We start from the raw sequence: 27,375 nt of genomic DNA, 5'->3' as shown, positions 1-27,375 counted from the left end.
GGACTTTACCCGAAGGTGTCAGAGCGCTTGACAGAAGGATCAATAATGATATACAGGAACAAAATACAAATGCAAACAATAAGTTACATGGATCAAAAGTGACACTAGTGAGCAACCAAAATACATGAGGTAGCAATCGGTGCATTACAGGAGAAAAAAGTGAAAAGGGTGCAGGTTACAAAAATGTACAAAATACAAGTAGAAGTATAATACTGCAATAAAAGGCAGACATTCAATCACAAGAACAAACGTTACGTAGGCAATGGAGGCACTTGTGCAAGTATCTAAAACAAACAAATGTGTGAGGTAGCAAACAGTGTGTTACAAAACAAAAGTGACGTGTGCAAGTTCCAAAAGGGTACCATACACAGGTATTGGGATATTACTAAACATTTAAACTACCAGAACACACTGGGGAGGAAGACCATAATCCTGTCCAAAAGACTTTCCAGTAACTTTCCAGCAGAGGTATTTGTCACTACCATCCTAGCCAGACGATCGTCCACCATATTTAGGGACCTTTGCCAACTAACACAGCCATGGCACACAGCTGTAGGCAATATGAATGCTGACTGACTATTTGTGGCAGAGAACTATGCTCTCCAAGCTCTAAATCATTTTTCTTTGAAAGAACTCCAAAACTGAATTGTTTATGCAAATGTGTGGCTTCTAAGTCGTTGAAATACCAAGTATTGCGATGCCCTAGGTTTCTCTTTAATTGTGGCACCTTGCACTCTAGAAGGTTTATTGTTTACCCTGCACTGAGCTGGGCAGAGTCTTTTTTCTCAAGAGCAGCTACATCACATGCACTAAAAATAGGAGCTAAAACCAATAAAAGAGACCAAATAAACGCAGGTCCAGGTCTAAAGTTGATTCAGTAGAATCGTTTTAACTGCATTGAACTTCAAAAGGTTATTGGCCAGCTAACATGGGACTGAGGCAATATATTCACGAGATTAAGAATTGCTTCCACGTTTCTGTACTACGAACTGATTATCAGCCAAAATAATTAATGAAGTGAAAGGGATCAAATAAGCATTAAAACACGATCAGCTACGCATTACGAGTCTGTGAAGAAGTATACAAAGATGCAAATATTAGCGTTTCATATTTTTATTTAAACTTTAAAATTTTGTGAACAGGTCAATGCTCAAAGGTTTTTAAAAAAAGAGCAGCAAAAAAGGGACTATGAACAGCATTTGGTATATTGCCGTTACCAAACTGGCACACAATTCAGCTGCATCCTATTGGATTTGATAAGCCACACACTTTGCCTACCTTGATGCTGGAATTGCTGGACTAAAATGTTGACAGCAGAGAAGTGGATTCATACTGCTTGCCTCAAGGCGACTATTGTTTCCCCTGCTGTCATTCATAGTTGGTGTTCCTGAGTGACAGAGAATAACACACAATGCCTTGCAGCCAGATGCCCAAATGGACTTCAAGCTGCCAGGATAATGTAAAACTACACTAGCAAAGTTCATAATCTGCATGCTCTTAATTATATACTGTCAATTCAATTGAAATAAGCTTTATTCAATTTCTACAAAGGAAATCACAAAAGATGATACAAATAAGACAATGATATTTACATGGCTAGAAATCTCATATGTTGACATAGATAAATATTAAAATATCAATATAAACGTACAATCTTCTCCAGCATCTAGTTATAAATGCAGCCCGATATGCATTCATGATTAGGTATACGAAAATTCATGATGTAATCGATTTCCTACATCTAATTACGTTCTTTGAAGAGATTGCGACTACGTCATAACATTATCATTTTCTAAAAATTGAAAAAATAAAAATGGCAAACGGCATTGCCTAAAACTATATAGCTATCAAATTGGCAAAACCGACATCTTACTTTGCATAAAATGTACAGAAAAACACTATGAGGATAGTTGATTGCCTGGACATTTCATCACATAGGTAGTTGCACAGTAATTTCGCCCAGTCATTGGTAGCAGGAAAACCTATTAAACGGTGGAAGATGTCCAACCTAAGCCGAGTTAGAACAAATCTGTCCTGTATGCCTTGGATTTTTTTAAGGTATAGCTGCATACCAGAGGTTGTCAATATCAATTGGTTGGACTGTACGGTTGACCTTGATATTTCTACGGATAGTCTACTTGTTTCCAAGAGTGTTTAAAATCTTTTCCAGTAATGGATATTATGGATTTTGGGTCATCATAATATTCCGGATATCCCAGGGCATTCATTAAATCCCTTACATATTTCAGCCACGGGATATTTAGGGCCCAGAGTAATTTGACATAGTCTTTTATCCCTATTAAGGGTGGTTTCCTCCGAGGTCCAAATCCTGTGCCACAGAAGAACTGGTTGGATTTTTATTAAGTCCAGTATGTAAGGTAACCCGAACTTTGCATGGCATACGTACTTAGAACAACCACCTGGAACGGCCAAGAGAAATCATAAGAAGGCATTCTCCACCAATTGTAAAGGCTGAGGGTCACTGTAGTCCCACACAACACCATCTCCTCTGCCCGCAACCTGGGTGTTAAGTTTGACAATGTGCTATCCTTCAAGCAACAAGCCATTGGGGTAGCAAGTACCTGTTTTCATATCATCAGAATGCTAAGGAAGTTTTTCGACCTCCTTCCTCTGTCCACGAGAAAGACGGTAGCGGTGGCACTTATTACATCAAGACTGGACTACTGCAACAGCCTGTATGCGGGAGCGAATAAGACCGTGCTACACAGGTTGCAGATGGTCCAGCATGCCGCCGCCCGCCTTGTCCTGGGCAGGCCCAGGAAATCATCGGCCTCGGCCGCACTCCGTGCCCTCCATTGGCTGCCTATCCATAAGCGTCTATTATTTAAAATCTTGATTATTACTTTTAGAGCTTATCACGCACAAGGACCTAGATATCTCTCCAAAAACTTCAAACGGCATCTTCCAACTCTGAATCTGAGATCCTCCCACCTTAACTTGCTAGTTGTTCCAAAATTCAGACTAGCGACCAAAGGGGGAAAATCCATCGTAGTGTTAGGCTCCAGAGCCTGGAACAAACTTCCTCCCGCGCTTCGTCAAATTCCATCAGAAGCTCTTTTTAGGAAAGCCTTAAAGACCTGGGTTTTTACGCTTACTGACACTGCCTGTAAGGCTTTGGTGTAAGGGTTATCTGCACAAGATTTGTTCCAGCTTACCCACCTTTTTCTATTCTGGGGTGGCTCACAGCGCCAAAATGCTCCTTGGAGTGACAGAATGCGCTATACAAAAGCCATTTTACATTACATTACATTAAAACTGCTACATATATAGCTGTTTTCACGCATTTTGCCTTATATAGGTTTAGCAGCTCGAGAGGTGCTCTTTTACCCAGCGTTCTTGAAAAATTGGTGAAGGGAGCTGTGGCTTTCAAAGATAAAAGCTTTCTGACTTTAACTGCCTGGGACCAGGACCGCTTTTCATCGAAAAGAATGCCTAAGTAGGGACATTTCCTTGTACCTTCTATCTTTTTGTTATCTGTGCGTATATCCCTATACTTTGAGCTACCTCTACCACATTTCATTATAAATGTTCTCGCTATGTTAATTCAGAGTCCCAGGTTTTCCATGTACTGGGTGAAACTTGTCTGTACTCGTTGGAGCCCCAGCTGCGTATGTGCCATCAGCACGGCATCATCCGCGTAGAGGAGGCAGGTATAGGGTGTTTATCAATTTGTGGTGGTTATGGCACTGTTCCACCAGTACCTGTCCCAAGCCATTTATATAAAGTGTGAATAAGAAGAGTGCCAGGACACAGCCCTGTCTTACTCCCATCTCCATGGGGAAACTTGTGGTACACTCGCCCTTCACCCCATAATGGACCCTTGCTTTCAGACCAGAATAAAGCTGCCTTAAAAAAATGTAAGAGCGGTGCTACCACACCCAAAGTGGCTAAAATGACCCATAGCTTATTGTGTTCAACACAGTCATAGGCTGAGGTTAAATCTAAGATCGCCAAGCATAATCTACCCTTCTTGGCCAGGGTACATTTCCTGATTAATATGGTAAGATTTGATCCTTGCTCCACTGTGCCTAGCCCTGGGCGAAACCAAACTGTAACTCAGATTAAACATAGTTTTCTTCAGCCCACTCTTGGAGCCTGTTAAATACAATGCTCCCCACCACCAATTTCGTTGTGTGCACTGCATCCCCAAATGCGATGCAGTGCGCGCAAGGAAATTTGTTTTATTTATTTAAATGTTTATTTACCTGTAAAGCTCCTTAATCCATAGATTACTACCCCCCACCCTACCCCTCCCCCTCCCCATGTCACCGCCCTGCAGGTACACCCATTACCAACCGCAGCTGTGTGATTTGCCAAGAGAGCTGCAGCCTCATGTTTCCTTGTTCCTCCTGGTTTGATTAGAGAAGACAAAGAGCATCCTTCCATTGATGCGTTTCGGCACTTCCTCTGGGGTACGAAGTGCTATATCAATGAATTCCTGTGTCATATGGTTCCTACTTGTCAAGTAAGACTCTGTGGTTGGACAACATATGTGTCAAAATATGGGAACTCAGTCAATTCATATAATCAGAGTAGGTTGGCCCAATTCCATGCTGCTAGTTCACAGTGCGCCATATGGACTCCTAAAAATGACAGGGTACCAGATGGTGGATTAAACCTTAGAACACAACCACTCTGATACCCTCCCAGGGAAATCATGGAAAAATATCTACCTTTTCGTTATTATCTTAGGTATGCCCAAAGGGAGACATAGGAACAACTGAAATTGGCATTTCAAACATGTATTCAAGCAATTGGATTCTTGTGTAAAACACATGTGCTGCAAATATTAGTAAAAGGAAACAAAGCATTGTTACCAGTATTACAAGAATGGTGAAAAAAGAAGAATAATTCACCCATTATTATGATGCAGGGAGGATATGCATATATGAATATATGTCATAATGCTATTGGGTATAGGTGATATTGATGCAGTGCTCACCCCGAAATATCACCAACTCAGGGTCCAGGTCACTCCGGATTGGCCCATAACACCGAAGTACAATACACCTAGTCACACACACTTTACCCCAGACCCTTGCAAATAGATCTATAAAATGGGTTGAGTGAATTCTCTCCTATGACAGGATACCTTTTAAGAACAGATTTTAACACCAACATGTGTTTGCATCAATAATCCTACTAAACTAATCTATGCATCAATGTACCCTACCAATTAGGTTGATGGACCAACTAGTTGAGCAAGTTGAAGTTGATGGTGATTGTCAAGACCAGCTTAACCTCACTACAACAGTACATTGATTTGCATAATTAATTGACTCTAAAATAATCACAAACACCTGAAAACATTTAATAGATGTTATGTAATTAATTTGCATAAAAGAAAATTAGCATTTATTTTGTCATTATTAATTCTCACTGAGCATTGCTATTTATTCAGGAAATAAATCAAGAAAATTGTTAATAAAAAACATTCACATTAATTCCATTATTCTCTAAATAAAAAGATTAATCAATCCTTGGTCATGTAACTGAAAGAGAATTCTTCATGAAAAGATCAGAGAACCATAGTTAAAAACACTCATTTAATTCTAAAGATTTCTACACTGAAACCTTCCTACCTAGCACTTAACCCCAAAACTATACTTACTAACCCAGGCCTCCTCGGACGCAACTCTTTTCCCAGGCCTAGTGCCCCGGAACGTTCTCCAATCTACAGGGGTTATCAGTGAGCCTTCTGGCATAGTTTCAGGCTCCCAGCATCTCTGCAAACAGCTGCAGTGCAAACAGCATCTCTCTCTGCGATCAGCTTCTGTGACATTAAACCCCAATTTTGCTCTGATATTTATACTGTATTTGCTGGCTCTCTACCCTCAAATGTTTCAAGTCTTGCCATTTCCCTTTCTCTGATTGGTCATGACATTGCAATTATTAGCTTTCAGGATGTTCGTTAATCGACAATGTATTTGTTAATTTTCAGGATGTCCATGAATAACTTCCTGATTAAAAAGCTGACAGATACAAATTCGACTGTCCCTGCATTTCTTAACTTCCAGGATGTCCGTGATTAACTTTGTTTGACAAACTGATAAATATAAGTTTGACAGTTCCTGTTCCTCATCAGGCCTTTTTAAATGTTCATTTTCAGTGATTCAGCTGTTTCCACGTGGTCATTTTTTGAAGGCACTTGGCTTTTATCCTTGGCAGACATTCAGCTGTTCTCGTGGTTATCATTTTGGCCCACAGCCATTCACCAGCGTTCATATCAAATGGCCTCGAATATAGACAGCTGAAGTTGCAAAATTTTCTCAGTGAAGACAGAGCATGGACGAGCTTCTTCTCAGCAAAATAATATAAGCTTTTTCTATTGCGCAGAACTGGGAAAAGCGTAGCCATTTTGGAATTGGCAACCAACCAAAACTAAGATAAACACAAAAAGAAAATGTGAATACACAGAATATATGTGTTTTCTGTTCCCCCACCCACCAGTGCTAATATTTATCCTTTAAAACTGTTACCTAGCAGAAAGGCATCACACTGCAAGCCATTAAAAAATGAAGCAGAAAGGCAGCATGCAATGCACAATGTACATAGACATGCATTATTATACCACGTAAATGCTCAAAATAGATTAAACATGTGTTTTACATCATTAATTAATATGTCAATCAAACCTGTTAGTGCAAAACATTTCCCACATGTAATGTGTGTTTTGGTTAATACACAGCAATCAAAATTAATATATTACTTTGTTATGGGGGTGATTGATTTGAATGGGGTACATACAAAATCTTCTGTACCTCGTTCCATCAATATCTAACTGCTGACAAGTGGTACAATTGAATTCTTTGCCTATTATAATATTTTTTGATGTCATTGAAGGCATTTCTCTTGCATCTGAAATAAAGGCAGAGGAAGCTCTTTATTGAAGCCATGTACTCAACAGCTATGAAACTCCAGTGTACCCATTCATATACCAATAATAATCTATTAGACATTGATACTTATAGTAATATAGACAACTATGAAAGAGGGATAAAACTAATTATTTTGGTTGCCTTCACCGAGGCATTTGAGAAGTAGTATCTGATGATTTGGCCCCAAGTGTGAAAAAATGCTACCATTCTATAAGAGGCCTTGGTTTCAAATATGTGATCTCTTCTTTAATTTTAAAATGCATAGTAGACACATTTAGCTATTTAGCATTAAGGGTAGAGATTCTCAAACACCTAGACATAGCTATGTAGCTATACTTATGACCTTACCAGATTTCTGGCTCAAGAACAAACTTGCCCTTGTTTCTGTATTTTGTCCCCTCCTATTCCGAAACCCAACATCCACCCATCCCTCCTGTACAGCAGGTCAAAGCGGGTGCCGAGACCTAGCAAAGCCTTCTATATTTACTCCTGTCCCATTGTTTGGGAATGTCTGTAGCCGCATTCCAGGAAGCAGCTTAACTGTTCCTCACTGTCATCCAAGTTTTTTACGATTAATGTCTACATCCGAATAACTTTAGAAGAGAACTTAGTCAATGATGTTTTTTCTTTTTTTGACATTTTAATCGGAATATTATTACCTTTCTCTGGTTCACGAAATATATGTGTTTATCTCTGTCAGAGGGTTTTCAAACTAGTCAAGACTAATATGAAATATGGAATAACTATTTTCTTTTGAATTAGCATGATCTAATTTCTCTTAATCACCTGGCCATACTACAGGAATAGACAGGAAATATGGATAAATGGTATCCAGCTGAAACTAAATTCACCTTTTTTCACATGCTTTCGACAGAATGTTCTCCTTAGTGAGAAAGTCTTGGAAAAACTCTCTACCAGTTCAGGGTGGAGTACCTGGTTTCAGTGCAGTGTACGAACTCCAACATGCTATAGAAAGTAGTACTAATTCTGTATACTGTGTTTCTTACTCTAGTATTTCATCCCTAAGGAAGTAGGTGATCCACTTGATTAGGGATTCCCCTTCTGTAGCATCTTTGATGCCCTCAGGAATCCCCACTATCCTCATATAATGTCTTTCCATTTCCTCAATCATTTGAGGCTCTTTCTATGCAGATGTTGCTGCACTTTTTCTTTCTGTAATTTGGACTCCAGCTTCACAAATCAGTAATCTGTGTGTGTCTTTTACCTATCATCCCAATCTTTTCAATAATTTCCTCTACCATATCATGTAATTGTTCATCATTTTTTTTACGTTCTTTTTTCTATAGATTAAATCTCATCAACCTATATTAAAATGAGCTTCAACAAAATCTTTGCATTTGTATCATTTTCATCTATGTTTTGGTGATGAATTTGGCACTTGATCTCCTTCTTTGGTTTTATCTGATCTAACGAATTTCTGTTTATGTGGAGAAATTACTTGTTTTCAAAGTTTGAATCTTCCAAGTTTCTTGTACCAACTGAGTCAGTGAAAAAGTGTAGATGTGCAAAACAATGAGTTGTCTAGCAGTTCATAAATACTGTAATCAGAGTGTGGATTAACAGTTCTCTTTCAGTGACTGAGGGACTTTTCGTGGCCTTTGGCATGACTTTTTGCTTTTCACTCTACTCCTTGTCACGTCTTCTTCATCTATCTCATTGGACTTGTATTAGTATTTTGCTGCAATTCTGCAGAGCCTACCAATGCCTTTCACCTATGAATTCGACTTTGGTTATGTTGGGTGAATTTTCTCGAGCACAATCAATTACATTCTATATAAATGTATTTCACCTGTTTTTAATGCTCTCCCCTTCTGTTGTAGTCATCATGTTCGTTGTGGCTGTGATATTTGTATCAGGAATAATGCCTAAAAGGGATAGAGTACTCTGTCTTTTCTGTCTCTTGAACAGGACTGTTCTCTTTCATCTCTCAGGAAAGCTGGTTACTGTGAGAGATGAGAGAAGCAGCTCACCTTTTATTCTTCTGGGAACTCCACATACGTAAACATGCTGTAAACAGGATTTTTCTTGATAAGGAAAAGTACAGACTTGCTAGAATCCTGCTCGGTATCTTTGGAGTTCAGAAGGAAGATAAGTTGTTAAAATCTCCACAGCTGTAATGTGAGCTCAGACCTTGGGACACCAGGCCCCAGTTGAAGGAGGAGGATGAAGTTGGTGAGGACGCCAAGTGCAGTGTGAGCTTTGCCAAAAACGAAAGCCCTACAGTTTGACAAGGTTAAGTAGTCGACCGCCACCAGCTCTAGTATTATATTGGCAACTTCTTGGAGCTGCAGAATTACAGAACTCCTTGGGAACATGAAGATATGAAGAGGACACAGTAAGGAAAGTAGTCAGACTGTGGTGAAAACATGCAGTAATACCCAAAACACTACACTGTATGTAAATGTTTTTGAGCTTGTAAAGCGCACTGCTACCCGTACATAGGTCTCCTGGTACTGTATGACTCTGGGGAACCCGTCCTGGCTTTCCCTGTGGGATGGTCCCTTGCTGGGAGACCCCAAGGTGGAGCCAGGCATCCCCGGAATTGGTGGGGCCGTTGTGGAGATTAGGCAAGCTAATGCCCAGAGTTGCTGAGTGGAACCCCTGATTAGAGTAAGCACCGAAGCAAGAAATATCGAGTCCGCTGACCAAGGTCCACGACCCTGCCGCGTCGGGAATTGAACCCTGGTCCCGGGCCGACTTCTGCTCTCGGGCTTGCCGCCTCTAACCCATGAGCCACACCACTCCATGCTGTATGCAGCATTGTCCCCAAAGAGAACTCTCCTCCTGTGCTAGGTTTAAAAAACGTCGTATATGTTAAATGATATTCCTTCTGGTTAGTGGTAGGGGTGAGGGTAGCAGTTTGAGGATGTATGGAATGGATGGTATATGGGATGTATTAGGTAGATGACATTAATGAAAGCAGGACTCAGCCGTGATGTATTAGGTCCTCATTCTAAAGGCAGCAGGGTTGAACATCCCCAACAAATGTGCTGACATTGAGGATTTACTTTGGCAAGACATTGAAAAGCCAGGACTGAAAGGGATTCAGGCCTTTTTTCTCACACTAGTCAAGAAACCTATTTCAGTTTTCTACATAAATGGATTTTGTGGCCGTTTTCCTCGCAATCAAGATGACATCTGCACCTTCTGATGGCAAATAGAAGTATTGCAGCAGGCACCACTACATTTCTACAAATGCAGCTGCTGAACTTGGATGGAGGATCAACCATTCTGCTGTGAAAGCATGTCCAGATTGTGCGATTAGAACCAGGTACGGCCACTCTAATCTGAAGAAGCTCATTTGTTTTATTTTGGGATGAAATTCTCTCTTGTGGTCTCATTGATAGAGAAGGCTCAGAGCATCACCTTGCAAAGGTTCAGCAAGGTGAATGCTCCTGGGAGTCTTTTTTGGGAAGATGAACTTCCCGCAACACAAATTTATTTATGTCTAAACACTGTGCTGATATGGACTACAGGTTCCGCATTGGAATGTCACACTGATGGGCACCCTAGCCCAGCCACCATGGTAGCTTCCACCTTCAGAGGACTGAAAGTATGGCCTCCTTCAGATTGGAGGGGCACATCCACCAGTGCAAATCTGGGATGACCGATTTACAAATCTGCAGCTAAGCCAATAGGCTCCCCTGATACATGGACCACTAATTCCCCAGGCATCAGTGAAGGACCCTCATTTGCCATCTGGTGTCTGGCACATGCAGGATCCATGAGGCCAACAGGTCTAACAATCATAGATTTTGAGAACAAGGATCATTGACTGAGTTAGAAACATGAGAATCATATCCCAGTAATCTGCATTCCTCAAAGGAGTAAGAAAAGCCTTCATGTAGGTTGTATCTAGCATCGTCCTTTTGAAAGAGGGACATGGTGCACCGAAGATGTTTGACTAGGGCAGGGACCCTGCCTTCACCAGACAATTATCCATGTACTGAAATATATGGCCATCTAAACGCTGCAGTGAATCCGCACCTACAGCTAGCACATTGCTAAAGATCCAAGGTGCAGTTGTCAGTTCAGTTCAATAGTCTTTATTCGCTCATAGCAATGACCACAAAAAGACAGAATTAAAACACATTATACATCATTTAATTTTTCGAATTCAGAGATTAAAAGGCTTCACACATCAAATTAAAACTGAATCATGACATCCTTAAATATATTATATGCAAACATTTGCCCAATTATATAGGATACTGTTTTGCCACTCCTGTTGATTAGCGCTCATTTAAAAACTATTAGCAGTCTCATCAGAGCTGAAATAAGTATCCATTTTTTTTTTTAGCAGAGTTTTATATAGCGCGAACTAGACCCGAACCGAATCAGGTATCAGAGCGCTTTACATAGCACCAGTTACGTTACATTTTAGGCACGGGGAGATTAAGTGATTTGCCCAGAATCACAGGAGGTTTTTTTTGGCGTCGTTACCGAGACTCGAACCCAGATCCCCAGGCCAACCCCTCTCCCCTATCCATATGAAGCATACCTTAACATAGACAGAATATAGTTGAAACAAAGAAACCAATTGTAGAGGTATCTAAACATTTTCAAAAATCAATCCCTTTTGGTCTGATGGAAAGTGCTTATGCTTTTAAGCGGTCGTAAAAAGCGTCTTCTCAAGCTACTAAATAAAGTGCAAAAAAGTCTAAAGTGCGGTTTCATTTGTAATAAGAAGGAATTACATGGGCAAACCGGAAGAGAGTCAAACCAGGAACCAGAGTTAGGGAAAGCAACCAAATAGTGAACTGTATGTAACCGGAACCTCCTGAGACAAAATCTGTTTCTGGTTTTTCTACCCAGGTTAAATACTGCTCTGTCCCATTCATTGTGGAAACAGGCAAATAGTTAAGAACGGAGGTTAAACAACTTGCACTTGCGATCTCTTCATTTAGCATAATACATTTTTCCTTAACTATAGCCTTAGTTGGGGGCCAATGCAATCTGGAGAACCAAAAAGGTTATTTAGGACCATCTCATTAAAGCTTTTCTTCACATATGCCAGAGAAAGGATAGATCATCTGTAGTCCAATTTCAGGCAGTCATCAAAAATGTCTCTTAAGAAACCTGCTTGTGTGGTAGACCATATTTTAACCCAGATTAAGAGGAGGGGCATTTTACCTTTGTCTTCTAAATAGTCCATACCCAACTCACTGTGGGAGATAAAACGTGGGGTCGATTTTGGGATAACCAGTTTGAATGAGGTGGGACTTCTAGATTTTGATCCGGAACCACAAATCATGCAAGAGGGACATTGTGCATCAAATATGTTTTATGACCAGTGCAGGGACCGGCCAATTATCCAAGTACTGAAATATATGGACTCCTAAACTCTGTAGTGAATCTGCACCCACTCCTAGCACCTTCGAAATGATCCACAGTGCAATTGTCATTCCACATAGAAGAAACTTGCACAGGTAGTGCTGAAACCCCATAGTGAACTGCCAGTAATTACTGTGTGCAAGAATTATTGGCGGATGAAATAGGAGTCTTAGAGATCCAGCCAATCATCCACATTGAGGGCCTCTTAAGCAAATCTCAAGGATAGCATTGTGCACTTGTTCTAGCACATAAAAACATCAAGAGGCCAGGTTCTTGATGGGTCTGAGTCCTCCATCATTATTTTGAACTAAAAAGAAAAGCCGTACAATTCTGTAGCCTTTTCTTCCAAGTCCTTCACTTCCATGGTCACTTTGCTTATCAGAGTAAGCACCGTGTGATGTCTGCTCTTGAGCTCATGTTGAGCTCGTGGATGACACAAGCTGCTCGAGAGCCATAAGCAACTCATGAGCTGAACGTTCCAGCAGAATGTTGAAGGGAGATGGGCTAGAATGACAGTTGGTGTGAGCACTCTCTTCCACTAACCTCAAGTGTCGTGGGGTGAATTCTGTCTTCACACACCTCGGTCTCCAAAATTGAGGAATAAGCTAGAGAGCATGACCTGGAGGAAGTAAAGTGGTTCAGGGAGACGACAAGGAAAGCAAGTGTATAGCACTTGTAAATGAGCTCAACCACCCAGAGATGAATCGTGATAATTTCCTACTGGTGGAGAAATAGAAGAACTTCACCTCATGGAATCTCATGGTGTAGTGGGGAGTTAACAAGGTTTCGAGGCAACTGCATGAGCAGAAGATGGTGAATACTGCTACTGTGTGAGTGATTGTGTCCCTTAGGTTCACCACAACCCAAATGGAGCAGTAAATGTGCTGGAGTGCCTGGAATGCTGCAAGGAGCTTCTCATGGCACTCTTGTGTTCTGTAGTAGCCATAACATTTCTCCTGTACTGATAAGGAAATTGCTTTATTGGGGTGGCCAGGCCTAGTGAGTGTGATGTGGCTGAGCTGAACTCTAAGGAGTAGTTAGCCTTTCCTCTGAATTCTATTTTCTATCAAATTGCATGTTCATGTGGGCCACTTGGACATCTCAGAGAAGCCAGTGGAACGCATCTAAGCATTTCAACTTAGGGTATGGCTGTTTCTCCGGACAAAGCCAGCGTCTTTGGAATCTAGGACTGTCTTCATAATAGGAGGGCTTGAGACCATCATTGACCAGATAAAAAAAAATGCTTTTTTATGTGGCTAGGGAGACTAATGAAAGTAATTTTTAGAAGCTCCAAAATTGTTAGCCAGAAGATCAGGAAAGGTACATAATGTTTACAGCTCAGTACAATACAGGACAATCTCTTCTTGGGCTGGAGGGGCTGTAGGAAAGTGGCTTAAATGTAACCTTGGACCACCAGACTCCTTGGAGAAAGTTGTGAAAACAGCAATTTTGGATCACCTGGTGCAGGCCGGTATCATTGAGCTTTTTACTCATGGACTGACTGAGAGATTTTTAACATGCACTCATAAGAGTGTCAAGTAGTGATTCAATTAAAGATATTAGGAACTCAGAAACTGCAGATGAATGTGTAAATGTTTTGGTTAAAATGTTAGATTTAGCCTTAGTATTAGGACTATAGTGCTAAGGAATGTTCCTTTTCTGGAAAGGAGGAAGGAGGTTATCAGCCTTCAAATCATCATTTCTGCAAGGCATGGGTGTGGCATTTGAATCAGATCAAGAGCTTCCGTCCAGATGGATCCCTGGGTCTTAGGGAGGAGCTCAGCCACAAGCTCATTGTTGAAATCTTTTCTTTAGCCCTCGGATAATGTGAGCCAACTTCAAGGGTAGAATCAGTGGAGGAATTGGCTCAGAGAGTGTCGCACCAAGAGGCTGTGTCAATGATGGTGCACACTGGATGGGGCAAGCACCTTTAAAGGTGCTGAAATCTACCTAAATGGAACAAAAGGGGGTGGTGGTGATGGACGGAGCATCTGAATCAATCAAACACTCACACCCAGTCAACAGATCTGGGTTTAATCCTTCACCGTTCTTTAGCCCACTCTGCCACCCCAGTTCAGACATGGCCATATGCAAATCAGCCTGACCCTGTGCCTCATGGGAACAGTCCAGCCCGAACTGCCAAGCCATGCCTTCCGTGGACCGGAAACAAGCTTCAGAAGACCGGTTTCTGGCATTTCAGCCGTCTTCAGCCCGGCTTGCTTGAATCCAGTGGCAAAGTGAGCAAGGGACTCACGTCTGAGCATACCCTGCCAACTTATGGCGAACAAAGCAAAACCAAAGGAAATGATGGACGGAGCATTGACAATACAAGCACTAACCCCCAGTCAACTGATCTGGGTTTAATCCATCACCATTCTTTAGCCCACTCTGACACCCCAGTTCAGACATGGCCATATGCAAATCAGCCTGACCCTGTGCCTCATGGGAACAGTCCAGCCCAAACTGCTAAGCCATGCCTTCCCTGGACCGGAAACAAGCTTCCGAAGACCAGTTTCTGGCATTTCAGCCGTCTTCAGCCCGGCTTGCTTGAATCCAGTGGCAAAGTGAGCAAGGGACTCACGTCTGAGCATACCCTGCCAACTTATGGCGAACAAAGTGGTACAAAAGGGGGTGGAGATGTACGGAGCATCTGAACCAATCAAACACTCACACCCAGTCAACAGATCTGGGTTTAATCCATCACCGTTCTTTAGCCCACTCTGCCACCCCAGTTCAGACATGGCCATATGCAAATCAGTCTGAACTTGTGCCTCATGGGGACAGTCCAGCCCGAACTGCCAAGCCATGCCTTCCCTGGACCGGAAACAAGCTTCACCACCCCCTTTTGTACCACTTTGTTCGCCATAAGTTGGCAGGGTATGCTCAGACGTGAGTCCCTTGCTCACTTTGCCACTGGATTCAAGCAAGCCGGGCTGAAGACGGTCACCACCCCCTTTTGTACCACGAAATCTACATAAATGGCACCTGACCCTGTGGATGTGCAGCAATTGAAGACATGGAGTGGCTGTAGTTGCCAAAGCTGTAGTAGTGGAACCACCTTTTTCAACTGCCCAGATGGTAACAGGCCTGTCCTAAAGAAGTCTAACATGGTGTGTTTGAAAGACTCAACTGTTTCCAGATGAGTCTATGGAGCAGGAAGCTTCTGTATTTGCATTTCTAAGATTAGAATCAGCTCTAACTTTGAGGAAGAGACCAGTATCGGTGAATGGCATAGAGTCTCTTAGTCATCCCAGGAGTAGGACTTTTTTACTCGAAAAACAGAAGGACCTCTCTTTGAGCATATTTGGGTTCTTCGTGGAACTATTTCTAGCCAGACCTTTCCCTATTTGGAGATTAACCTAGCAAGGGAATGGGCCACCTTGCATGACATTGCGGGCTTCCAACAAAAATAATTCCTCTTTTGGGAGCATCAAGGATCAGGCAAGCATAACGGATCACCTTTGTATCAGAGATATCACCTGTAGACGTCATGAAGGTAAACTAAGAAAATCTACTTTTGGCATCTGCGGCAGGGTTTGAACCCTGACAGTTTCAGAGAAGGCATTTGACCTGGCTGATTTCAAGCTGAGGAATTGTGTTAGTGAAAAACCAAGAGGATTCTGGATAAAAGGGAAATGGTTCCTGCACACCAGTGGGAATCTTATATTTCACAAAGTCATCATCTTCTAGGTGGGCCAAGTTAAAGTTATTTCTCTGATAGGAAATACCCAGTATTTCAACTTTGCGTTGAAAGTCTTGTATTTGCCAATGTGTAGGATCATTGTGACTGTGTTTGATTAAATCAGTGCACATTCTTTATAGTGTATGGTAGGTCTCTTTCTGGATTTTGTAGTGTTTGTGATTCATATTTATATGTTGCACAAATAAAATAATTGTTCCTTAACTGTGTCACAACTCATATAATGTACTATGTGCCTGCATGGTTTAGGCATTCAGAGAGCACACACAGTGTGTTGGGAGGGGTGGAAGAAACATTACCCACCTTCATACTTGTGAGAGCACTCTCTCTCTCTCTCTCTCTCTCTCTCTCTCTGTCTCTATGTCTCTCTCTGCCTCTCTCTCTCTGTCTGTGCAGACCACTTTCCGACACCCTATGGAGAACTGATCATTTCTAGTGGTGTGTTCAATTAGTTATTCTCTTTCCCTGCTCAAGGCAGGATGCACCAAAGGATTTCTTCATTGTTTTTTTTATTGAATTTTATGACAGCAGACAGACAGAAAAGCAAAATAAAAAGAACAATAGCATTATTAATACAAAAGGAGACATCATACATATCGATAAACATTCCCAGACTTTACACTGAGAGCGTTCTTGTACTCACATCATCAAAGCATTTAAAGCTAAGCAATAAAAAAAACAAAAGATAGATAATGGGAATAAGAAGATACCAGATAGAGTTCAATAACAGAGATATTTAGAAAATTCCATTAAGATGCTATCCAATTAGTAATAGGAGACCATGCTTTATATCCAAAAATGTTCTTCCTTATGCCCTTAATTTTGTACAATGCAGTCTCTAAATAGTAAATAGACAATATTTTAGTTTGCCATTAAATAAAATTTGGTGATTCCTCGTCTAACCATTGGGAAGTAATACATGAGCGATATACAGCCATACATATAAAAATAAAACCTTCGTCGGCCACTGAAAAATTATTAATGTTGTTCTGACGCTGCTCATATGTTTTTCTTTTGCCCTAAATTGGCTCAGTTTATATTTGAAGTAGAGTCCTATTTGCATAACAACTTGGGCATTTCAGTAAAGGATTTCTTCATTGTTAATGCATTAACTGCCCAGAGGCTCTCCCAATGGAAAGAGTTTGAACTTTGCTCCTGCACCCTCACCCTTAGTGATTTTAGATCTGGAGTTTGATACAACAACTGAGGGTGTCAGTCTAATCAGGAAAACATTTAGCAGGGATGTCAGTCTGATACCAATGCATGCATGTGATGTAGCAGCTCTTATCGACTGCGGATAAGAAAAGTTAAGTAGTCCATTCTGTCCTTGACATTTATTGTCTAACAAAAGGCATTCAGTAATATATATATATTGTATGTCCTATGATATTCAGGTATCTAACTTGTTAAATGTATACTGGCCAGCATGGACACTTATTAGAGCTTTCATGGAATACATCTCCATTGCCATTTGTCTATCAAATATGATCACTTATACAGTGCTTTTTGTGTGGTGTGTAATATTTACGGGTATTGTTCAAACTAACAATGTAAGCTGTTGCATCTGCTCTAGGTGTGAATCACTGTTGAATGGGTGGATGTAAGACACTTACCTATGGAAAAAAATGTGATTCTGGCCTAAATTCTAATGTAAGTCGCACTAATGTCAATGGAGGATGTAGTCTTAAAATGTGGCCTACTTTTGTCCACTAACTGCCCAGGTCCAGTACTAGGTGTCTCTGTGCATGATTCAAAAGGAAAACTGACTTGGAGAACACATTGTAACATGCTTAAAATGTTTAAAACTGACTTGGTATTAATGTTTGTATATATCTTCATCTCTTTATTTATATAACCAGACATCTATGCACAAAAACATAGAAAGTCAGACTTGAACTTTTTAAGCAATCATGTAGCCTCAAAAAAACACTGATTTGTAATGAAAGCTTGATTGACACGTTAAGGTGTGTAGGAGTGTAGGAATGTTCAGTCTCACTTTTCTCCCATGTTACCTCTTTCAGATTCAACACCTAAGGTGTTGGGACACAAGGGTGGACTAGGACAAAGAGAGCTGGGGCGTGGACTTCTTCTGGCCCCACTCTGTCAAAACCACTTCCAGTGAAGCGTGACAATGTGTGTGTGGGTTCTGTCTAGAGTTTAATGCTCCTTGATGCAGATGCACTCACTCATAATCGTCACTTTTTTTATCCTCCAATGGCAACTATCATCTGCGTTTCAGGCCACATATCGAATGGGACACTAAAGGAGCAAAAGGAGGAAGGAAAACATACACGAGAAGAGCAAGAGGAAGACGCAATTCCAAAACGTAAGCAGACACTTTAAATCAAAATCCAGCAGTACGTGCCTAGAATTCAAGCAGCATGCCAGTTGCCTTGCCACATTATGTACATATATATTGATATCTAAAATATATATTGGCTGTACAAGATTCTTCGGAAATTGTAGTTTTTATAAGGGGAAAGTAAATACTGTGACAAGAAATTGAGAGAAAGGTGTGCATATCAAAAATGGTTCGGCTGCTGGCTTTCTGTCAGGACTGCAGAGGTATTTGTCTCTACCACGTTGGCCAGACTATCGCCCACCATATAGAGATCTCTGCTGACCCATGCCCCAAAGAAGTTGTAACGTTCTCCTTTCCCCCTTAAATCACAAGCTGATGCAGGTGGAGGTGTGTAACTGATGGTTATTTATTTAGCAATAAATCTCAGAGCTAAAGGCGCCGAGCGTCTAACAATGACCGCTCCGGTCACCAACTGCCGCTTTTCCCCGTTCGCGCCTTTCCCCCGCTGTCCTGTGCGCATGCGTGCGCTTCCTGCTCTAGTCTATGGCGTGACGCGTCATCGCGCACACGCTCATAGACTAGAACGCATACCACATATCTCCCCCCTTTTATATAAACAACAAAACAACTTTCTTCTTTAAGTTAAGAGTCCCCAAGCATGCGTATGAGTCTATGTTGGGGCACCTCAGGAGGTGGCTCCAAACGCTAGTGTCCATCCATCACAAAGTCTCTATAGCGAGAGGGCGCAGTGACTGCCCTTCCGCTGCGGGTGTGTCTTACCGGCATGTTCTCTCTCTCTTCTGTCTCTCCTTGGGACCTCTCAAGTCCTCTCCCATCAGCTCGCTGCTCTGCATTCACCAGTGCGCCATCTCCATCGGTAGGCCTTGCTCCCAGGCCACCCATCTCAATGTCCTCGCCTACACTTTCCCCACAGTCTCCTGTGCTGTGCCCCCCTTGGGGTCTTTCTTCCTGTGAGTCCATCCGTCTCTCGTCTTCTTCGGACTTGGGCCAAACTACTATTTTATTGACTCTGGCCATGCGGTCTTGCGACCAGACCTTGCCGTCACTGAGAAGAGCCGCCCTTCCTCGTACCTCCTGAACTTGTAGGGGCCGGCTGAACTTGCTTTCTCCTTTCTTTTGTAGGGTAGGGAGTTTAACCCTGACCCATTCCCCTTCTTCCAGCACTGTTTCCTTTGTGTTGCGTCGCTTGTCATAGTGTGCTGCGTAGATCTTCTGGGCCTTCTCCAAATTGTGCTGCACCACCGCTGGGGACCACTTGCTGGTGATGGTCTTCTCCCTCCATGCAACGTTGTCCCGGGTGAAGGGATGCCGTCCCCTCAGCACTTGGAACGGGCTATACCCCACCACTGAGGGCGTGATCCTGTAGGCCCATAGCATGCTCATCACTTCCGCTTCCCAGTCCTTTCCTTGGGATATAGCTGCCTGAATGGAGCCCATGAGCACCCTATTGAACCTTTCGACCTGGCCGTTGCTTGCTGGGTGATACACGGCCGTGTGTTTCACCTCAATCCCATTCCTTTTCATATATCGACCCCACTTGTCTGACACAAATTGAGGTCCATTGTCACTGAGAATGGACTTGGGTATGCCCTCACGTAGGAACACTGATGTCAGGAATCGCAAAATAGCGTCCGTGTCCATTGACTCCTGTATGTCCACTTCAGGCCATTTGGAATACTTGTCCATTATCACACAAATGTATTTGTTCACCCCTCTGCTGTCTAGGACAGGCCCCAGGATATCTATAGCCACATCCTCCCAGGGGCCTTGCGGGGTGTCAAACTTCCCCAACGCAGGTCTGAGTGGGCGGAGCACTTTGTCCGCTCCTTGACACTGTCCACACTCCCGCACTTGTCTCTCTATGTGGGCATCCATTCCTGGCCACCAATACATCTGCTTGACCAACGCCTTGGTTTTCACTATGCCCAAATGTCCCTCATGCAGCAACTTCAACAGCCTGGGTATCAGTGTCACTGGGGGCACAACACGTTCTCCTCTGTACAAGAAAATTCCCGAATCGCTCAGTGACAATTCCTCTCTCATCTCATAGAATCGTCGCACACCCTCCGTGAGCTTCTTTTTGTCCGGCCAGCCCGACGTGAGGTGTCTCCTTACTTCCACCTTCTCCTCATCAAGCTCGTAGGCCGCCTTCCATTCCTGCGCGCTAATCGACATCTCATGATCCTCCATGCTGGCCACCATCTCCTCTTTGTCCGGGGCCTCCTCCGGCGCCTCCTCCATCGCAGCAGCCCGGCTAAGAAAATCAGCCACCTTGTTTTGCGTGCCTGGGAGATATTCAACGTCGTAGGTGTAGTCCAGCAACTTCAACGTCATTTTGGCGATTCTCGGGGTCGCAGTGTCATGGCCCGAGGATGTTAACACCTTGATGAGCGGCTTGTGATCCGTTTGAAGCTTGAATCTCGTGCCCCATATGAACTGCCGAAACCTGTTAAGGGCCCATGTGACCGCCAGCATCTCTTTTTCGATTACGCTGTACCGTTGTTCCGTCGGAGAGAGTGCACGGGACGCAAAGCTGATCGTTTCCTTGGATCCATCTTCTCTCTCCTGCGCCAACACCGCCCCTAATCCCTTGTCGCTCGCATCTGTCGTCACTATGGTCTTTCCAGTGGGGACGTACCCTTGCAGAGGGATGGCTTGGCTGATGCAGTCCTTTATTGTCTCAAATTCGGATTGAGCCTCTGTGTCCCATTCGAATTTTGCATTGTTTCTGATCAGTTGTCTCATCCTGTAGGTCCGAGTAGCAAAGTGCCTGACAAACTTGCTGTAATACTTGGCCATTCCGAGGAATGACCGCACTTCCTCTTTGGTTGCTGGGGCTTTCGCGTCCCTTATCGCCTTCACATTCTGTTCTTTCGGCGAGATGCCGTGCGTACCAATTTCATGACCTAAGTAGGTCACTGAGTGAGTCCCAATTCTACATTTGCTCCATTCTGCTGTTAAGCCTTTTCCTTGCAACACTCCTAGGACTCGGTGCAGTTTCTTGTCGTGCTCTCCCTTGTCGGAGCCCATCACCAAAATGTCATCTTGAAAATACTGCACCCCCGAGATGTCCTTAAACAGTCTGTGCATTAGTTTCTGAAAAACGGCCGCGGCGGACGCCAAGCCAAAGGGCATTCTCCTGAATTGGTAGCAGCCAAAAGGTGTTATAAAGGATGTGTACTTCCTACTTGAAGGATGCAGTTCTATTTGGTAATATGCTGACGTGAGGTCTATTGTGGAGAAGTGAGTTATGCCTTTTGTTCTCGCCAGCATCTCCTCGATCCTCGGGAGCGGGAATCTCTCCACAATGAGGTTTTTGTTGAGCTCTCTGAGGTCCACACAGAGCCGGACCTTCCCATTTGGCTTCTTGACCACCACCAAAGGCGATAGCCATTCTGCGCTGTCCACTGGCTCGATAATGCCTTGCTCTTCCAACTTCAGCAATTCCTGTTGCACCGCTTCACTCGTGGATATGGGTATGCTTCGGACCTTATGGACAACTGGTACTGCCCCCTCCTTAAGGACTATTTTATGTACAAATTTGTCCAGTTTGCCGACCGTGCCCTCAAAGACTTTGGGGTATGCCGCTTTCCAGTCCTCATCCTTCGAGAGGGGCCATTCATCTGTTAACAGTATCTGCTCCTTCCCTCCTGGATTGAGTATGATGCCCAGATCTCCTGCGTCTCTCCATCCCAACACCGATGGGCCCTTCTCCGCTACGTACAGGGTGCAGGTGGCCGACCTTCCTCTGAACTCAAACACGAAGTCCCGGCACCCCACCAGGGGGATGGAATTCTCTGTGTACGAGATGGGTCTGATGTCCGGCGGCATTAAATCGGGCCCCACTACCGGTGCGAAGTCCTCTTCCCATATCGATCTTTGCACGATAGTCCAGGGGGACCCTGAATCGACAGCCACGTGTACCTTCACACCCCCAATGAGCATGTCCGTGCGGGGCTTATCTCTTCGCTTCCCTGCTACATCCAGTACCTGATCCTCTATGCACAGAACCAGATCATCTTCTTCTGGGTCTTCTTCCTCACTCACGTTTGCTGTGGCGGAGTCGATGCACTTGACGGTGGATTTCGACCCCTTCTTCCGGCACACTTTTTCAAAATGGCCGGTCAGCCCACAGAACGAGCACCGGGCGCGGAACGCGGGGCAACGTCTGTCCTGCGCCGTGTGCGCTGCACTGCCGCATCTGTAACAAGCGAATTTGTTCCCAGGACTGGAGCGGGCCGCCTGTTTTCCAGTTCCTCTCGTGTCTTTCCTTTGGTCTCCGTAATTGCTTTTGGGCTTGCTGGACTGTGGAGCTTCGTCAATCTTGTTGATCATCTGCCTCGGTCCACATTCCCTTTTTGCCGCGTCGGCACCTCGTTTAGACATTTCTGCCTTCTTGACCATCGCCACCACTTCTTTAAGGGATGTCTCGTCCATCGCCCATAACTTGTCCTGGACCGCTCTGCTGGTGGTATGCATCACGATTTGATCTTTGATGTATTCGTCCTGCAGGGCCCCATACCGGCATGTGATCGCTAGGCGTCGGAGTGCCGCCACATAGTCATCACTAGATTCTCCCGGCTCTTGCTTTCTTTGTTGAAAATTATAGCGGTCTATGGAGACACAAACCGCCGGGCGGTAGTGGCTGTCCAGGTCGTCTAGTGCATTCTTAAAGACATCTGTCTCCGCTGCACCTCTCTCTTTGGGTACTAGATTCTTGAACACCCTTACCCCTTCTGGGCCTAAGTTGTGGAGCAACAGTCTCTTTTTCCTTTCTGGTGTATATTCCCCTTCATTCTCATCTCCGAGGGCCTCTATGTAGTTGAGGAAGTATTCTTTCCAGTCCTCCCATTTTAGTTGGGGTTCTCCTGGTCTGGGTAGGAAAGGGACGGGTGCCATCAGAGCAGAAGCTTGGTTCGCCATTCTGACGTCCTCTCTAGGGTCTCCCTCCTGGGCCCTTCGTTGGGTGGGCTCACCGGATGCCCCTGCACTCTCTGCCGTGTCGCCTCGGCCCCTTGGGCTACCTGGGGTATTGTCCCTCGCACTTTTCGCGGTTTGCTCGGTCTTCCCCCCGTCCTCTAGCTTGGGGGTGTCTCCCTTGGTTGCCAGGGTGCTAGTTGAGGGCCCCTGGTGTATCTGGGCAGCACTGACCTGACTTTTAAATCGATGTTTGGGTCTGTGTCCTGTTGTTACGCTGCTGCCACGCCCTTAGCTCTTCCTGTGGGTGTCCTGCCTTGCTGGCTCGTGTGGGGGGTTTGCAGGGGGGTCTGGTTGTCGTCTCCTGCACCTGGTGGTGTTCAGATCCCACCTTCGTCGCCACTGTAACGTTCTCCTTTCCCCCTTAAATCACAAGCTGATGCAGGTGGAGGTGTGTAACTGATGGTTATTTATTTAGCAATAAATCTCAGAGCTAAAGGCGCCGAGCGTCTAACAATGACCGCTCCGGTCACCAACTGCCGCTTTTCCCCGTTCGCGCCTTTCCCCCGCTGTCCTGTGCGCATGCGTGCGCTTCCTGCTCTAGTCTATGGCGTGACGCGTCATCGCGCACACGCTCATAGACTAGAACGCATACCACAGAAGTCACCTGGAGGTCCACAGCTATAAACATGTACATTAGTCCGTCTGTTCTATATAGGGCGGGTGATTTGATGCACCTACAGGGACAGTCCCAACGCATTACTGTAGGGTTCCTGTCAGCTGAGACATCAGTGGCACCCCTGTAGGAAATATGACTGCCCGACTGACTATTTGTGGCAGAGAACCGTGTTCTCCAAGCTCTTAATAACTATTGTTTGAAAGAACTCCAAAACTAAATTGGTTGTGCACATTTGTGGCTTCTAAGGTCGTTAAAATACCAAGTATTTGCGATGCGTATAGGCCTCTCTTTAATGTGTGGCACATTGCACTCAAGACGGTTTATCGTTTACCCTGCACTCAAAAGAGTCTTTTCCCTCTGGAGTACTGGAAATAGGAGCCTAAACTAAGTACGAGAGGCCAACCAAACGGAGCTCCAGGTCTAAAGTTGATTCAGTAGAATCGTTTTAACTCCATTTAACTTCAAACGCTTATTGGCCAGCTAACATGGGGCTGGGGAATTACATTACCGAGATTTAAGGGGAAAGTCAGCATTGCTGCCACTTTTCTGTCCTAGGAACTGAGCCTCAGCCAAAATAATGAATGAAACGAAAGGGGCCAAATAAGCATAAAAACACAAAGGATAACCCTATCAACTATGCATTACGAGACTGTGAATTAGAATACAAAAGATGCGAAAATTAGTGTTTCATATTTTTTTTCCAACTTTATAACTTTGTGAACAGGTCAATGCTCAAAGGTTTAAAAAAGTGGCTAGGAACAGCATTTGGTATAATCCCATTACCAAACGGGTCCACGATGCTGCTGCATCCTATGGGATTTGATAAACCAAACTCTTTGCCTACCTCGATGCTGGAATTGCCTGGACTGAATTTTCGACAGCAGAGAAGTGGATTCATACTGGTTGTCTCAAGGTAGCTATTGTATCCCCTGCTGTCATGGTTGGTGGCCCTGAGTGACAGAGAAAAAAACACAATTCCTTGCAGCCAGATGCCTAAATGGACTTCAAGCTCCAGGTAATATGACAGGATAATGTAAAACTACACTGACAAAGTTCATAATCCCTCAACGTAGGGTTCTCCCGATATCAGTTTCAGTTTATTAAACATGTTTGATCTTATGCCAGCAAGTTATATAGAAGATAGAGTACCCCCTCCATACGTCACAAAGATATTACCAGTCACTGAGAAATGTCTTTATACAGTCATAGAATTCTGAGGTATTCTCCTAATGTACGGCTGACAGTATTTCATTGTTTACAATGCATGGTCATCCATCAACCATTTCACACACTTCTTAAATGTTTGGTGTCTGTATCTTTTACATACAGGAGATACAGGGTTAGCAGACATTACGAAGAAAAGCAAAAATTGTATTATGAGATGAAAGACGCCAAGAAAGCATTTAGTAATTTGTTACAAAAAGATACTCGAATCAGTTTAAAGTGGGTCAGATTAAAAGATGCTGTGGCACACAATGTGTTGAAATGTATAGAGAGACTTTTTTTTATTATATAGACCTATTTTGTAAAAAATCTAAATCTCCTTCCTGCGACTCCATGTTTATTTTTGGAAAAATTACGAGACTGCAAATATTGCCTGCCTTTTGTCGTGCAGGCCTCAGCCAGACCCACTAGTGCAAGGGGTTTGCCCTTCTCTGCACGAAGTCCTCAGACCAAATAGAAAGAAGTTGGCACAGAAACTGGAAATAGAAAACATACCATTTATCACACCTCATGAGGTGGTGCTACGGTACAAACAGTACCCTTCGGCATTGCAAGAAGTAGCACCACGAGCTAAGGTAGCATGGTTTAATTATACCCCACAGGGGCTCAAAAGAAGGCGGTACAAAGCACAAGAGCACATTTTAGGTACATATACGGTAATATCGAGAGGCACAATCGATCAGTGGGAGGAGCTTACAGTCTTGGGGGTTGACAAACACATTCCAATCTAGAGCTAATCACTACCAGATGTGAACCCTAATGGTCAGCGGCAAAGTAGATGGCGCTAATAATAGCCTGTTGCTGGGCAGATTCAAGTGTCATGGACAGGAAGATAGGACAAAGCACGTGGTCGACACGAGGCAGCATGTAGCAGTCAAAATGGCTGCCATGAATACAAAATGGAGTCCGTTGAATGCCAAGATAACGGCTAGAACTAAGATGTCTTTCGCTAATGCTCAAGCTAATCGCTGTTAAATTACAACACTTTCACCTTGGCTGCTGACTCTGTCATCTGACAATATGCTGTCACTGTTTAGCTGTAATAATTTTCAACAGCTGAGGAGCTATGTCATTTTTTCAATGCAGGGCGGCGTGACACATCACATCTGGAATGTAATGTGAAAATTAGAAGAAAAAAAACAATGGTTGGACAGAATGTTGAACATTGGACTGGAAACAAGCATCATAGGGCCGGTTTTAGGGTTTCACCTATCATCAGCCAGGATAGCTTGACTCCAGTGGGATAGAGAGCATGGGACCCACATCTGGGCATACCCGTCCCACTCGGGGTGACAAATGCAAACAATTGATGGACAGAATGCTAAACAATGTCATACATTCACCCCAGTACAGAGATCTGGGCCTAAATCCATCGTTTTTGTTGCTCCCCATGCCATTCTAGTTTAGACCCAGCCAAATGCAAATCCGTCTTGACCCTGTTCCCCATGGGAACAGTCCAGTCCGAACTGCCAAGTCAAGTCCTCGCTGGACTGGAACAAGCATTGTAGGACTAGTGAGGGGTTTCACCCCTCATCAGCCAGGATAGCTTAAGTCCAGTGGCATGCAGAGCACAGGACCCACGTCTGGGCATACCTGACCAGGAAACAGCCTTTACAATGCATGCCATTACAACGCATGTCGTTACAACGCAAAAGGCTTGTTCCAGGGGGTAAAAGGTGTTGGAGTCAACTCCAACACCTTCCCTACTGTTGCACACACTGGAGTGGAATAGTAAATTATACCATTCCAACTTCCAGCACACCCCGACAGCAAGTCAGGGTAAAGGTATGCGTTGTAATGGCATGCATTGGAATGGCCTGCGTTGTAATGTCATACAACCTACCTGACCCACTCGGGGTGACAAATGCAAAACGAACAATTGATGGACAGAATGCTGAATAATGTCACACATTCATTGCAGTACAGAGATCAGGGCCTAAAGCGATAATTTTTTTGCTCTCCATGCCAATCCAGTTTAGACCCAAAAATATGCAAGTCTGTCCCATGGGAACAGCCCAGCCCAAACTGCCAATTCAAGTACTCCTGGACTGGAAACAAGCATCCTAGGACCGGTTTCGTGGTTTCACCCCTCATCAGCCAGGATAGCTTGACTTCAGAGGCATGGAGAGCATGGGACCCAAGTCTGGATATACCCGTTCCACTCGGGTTACAAATGTAAAAAGAACAACTGATAGACAGAATGGGTTAAGTAAAAAAGAACCACACAGTTCATTTATTATTAACACTCAATATAACACATTGCAATATCGCCTAACCG

The 27,375-nt window shown here is 43.7% G+C and overlaps 1 protein-coding gene across 5 annotated transcripts in view; it reads left to right on the top strand.

The window, feature by feature from the left end:
- Positions 1-27,375, top strand: part of LOC144761272 (uncharacterized) — a 266,932-nt gene that overhangs the window by 25,434 nt on the left and 214,123 nt on the right. For all 5 annotated transcript variants that reach the window (XM_078646723.1, XM_078646722.1, XM_078646720.1 and 2 more), the window contains exon 3: positions 18,194-18,280. In XM_078646723.1, coding sequence (XP_078502849.1) covers positions 18,194-18,280 — 87 coding nt within the window. The remainder of the gene's footprint in view (positions 1-18,193; positions 18,281-27,375) is intronic.

This window comes from Lissotriton helveticus, chromosome 6 (genome assembly GCF_964261635.1).
Source record: "Lissotriton helveticus chromosome 6, aLisHel1.1, whole genome shotgun sequence".
Taxonomy (NCBI): Eukaryota; Metazoa; Chordata; class Amphibia; order Caudata; family Salamandridae; genus Lissotriton; species Lissotriton helveticus.
Note: the sequence above shows the minus strand (reverse complement) of the source record. Positions and strands in the feature narration are given on the sequence as shown.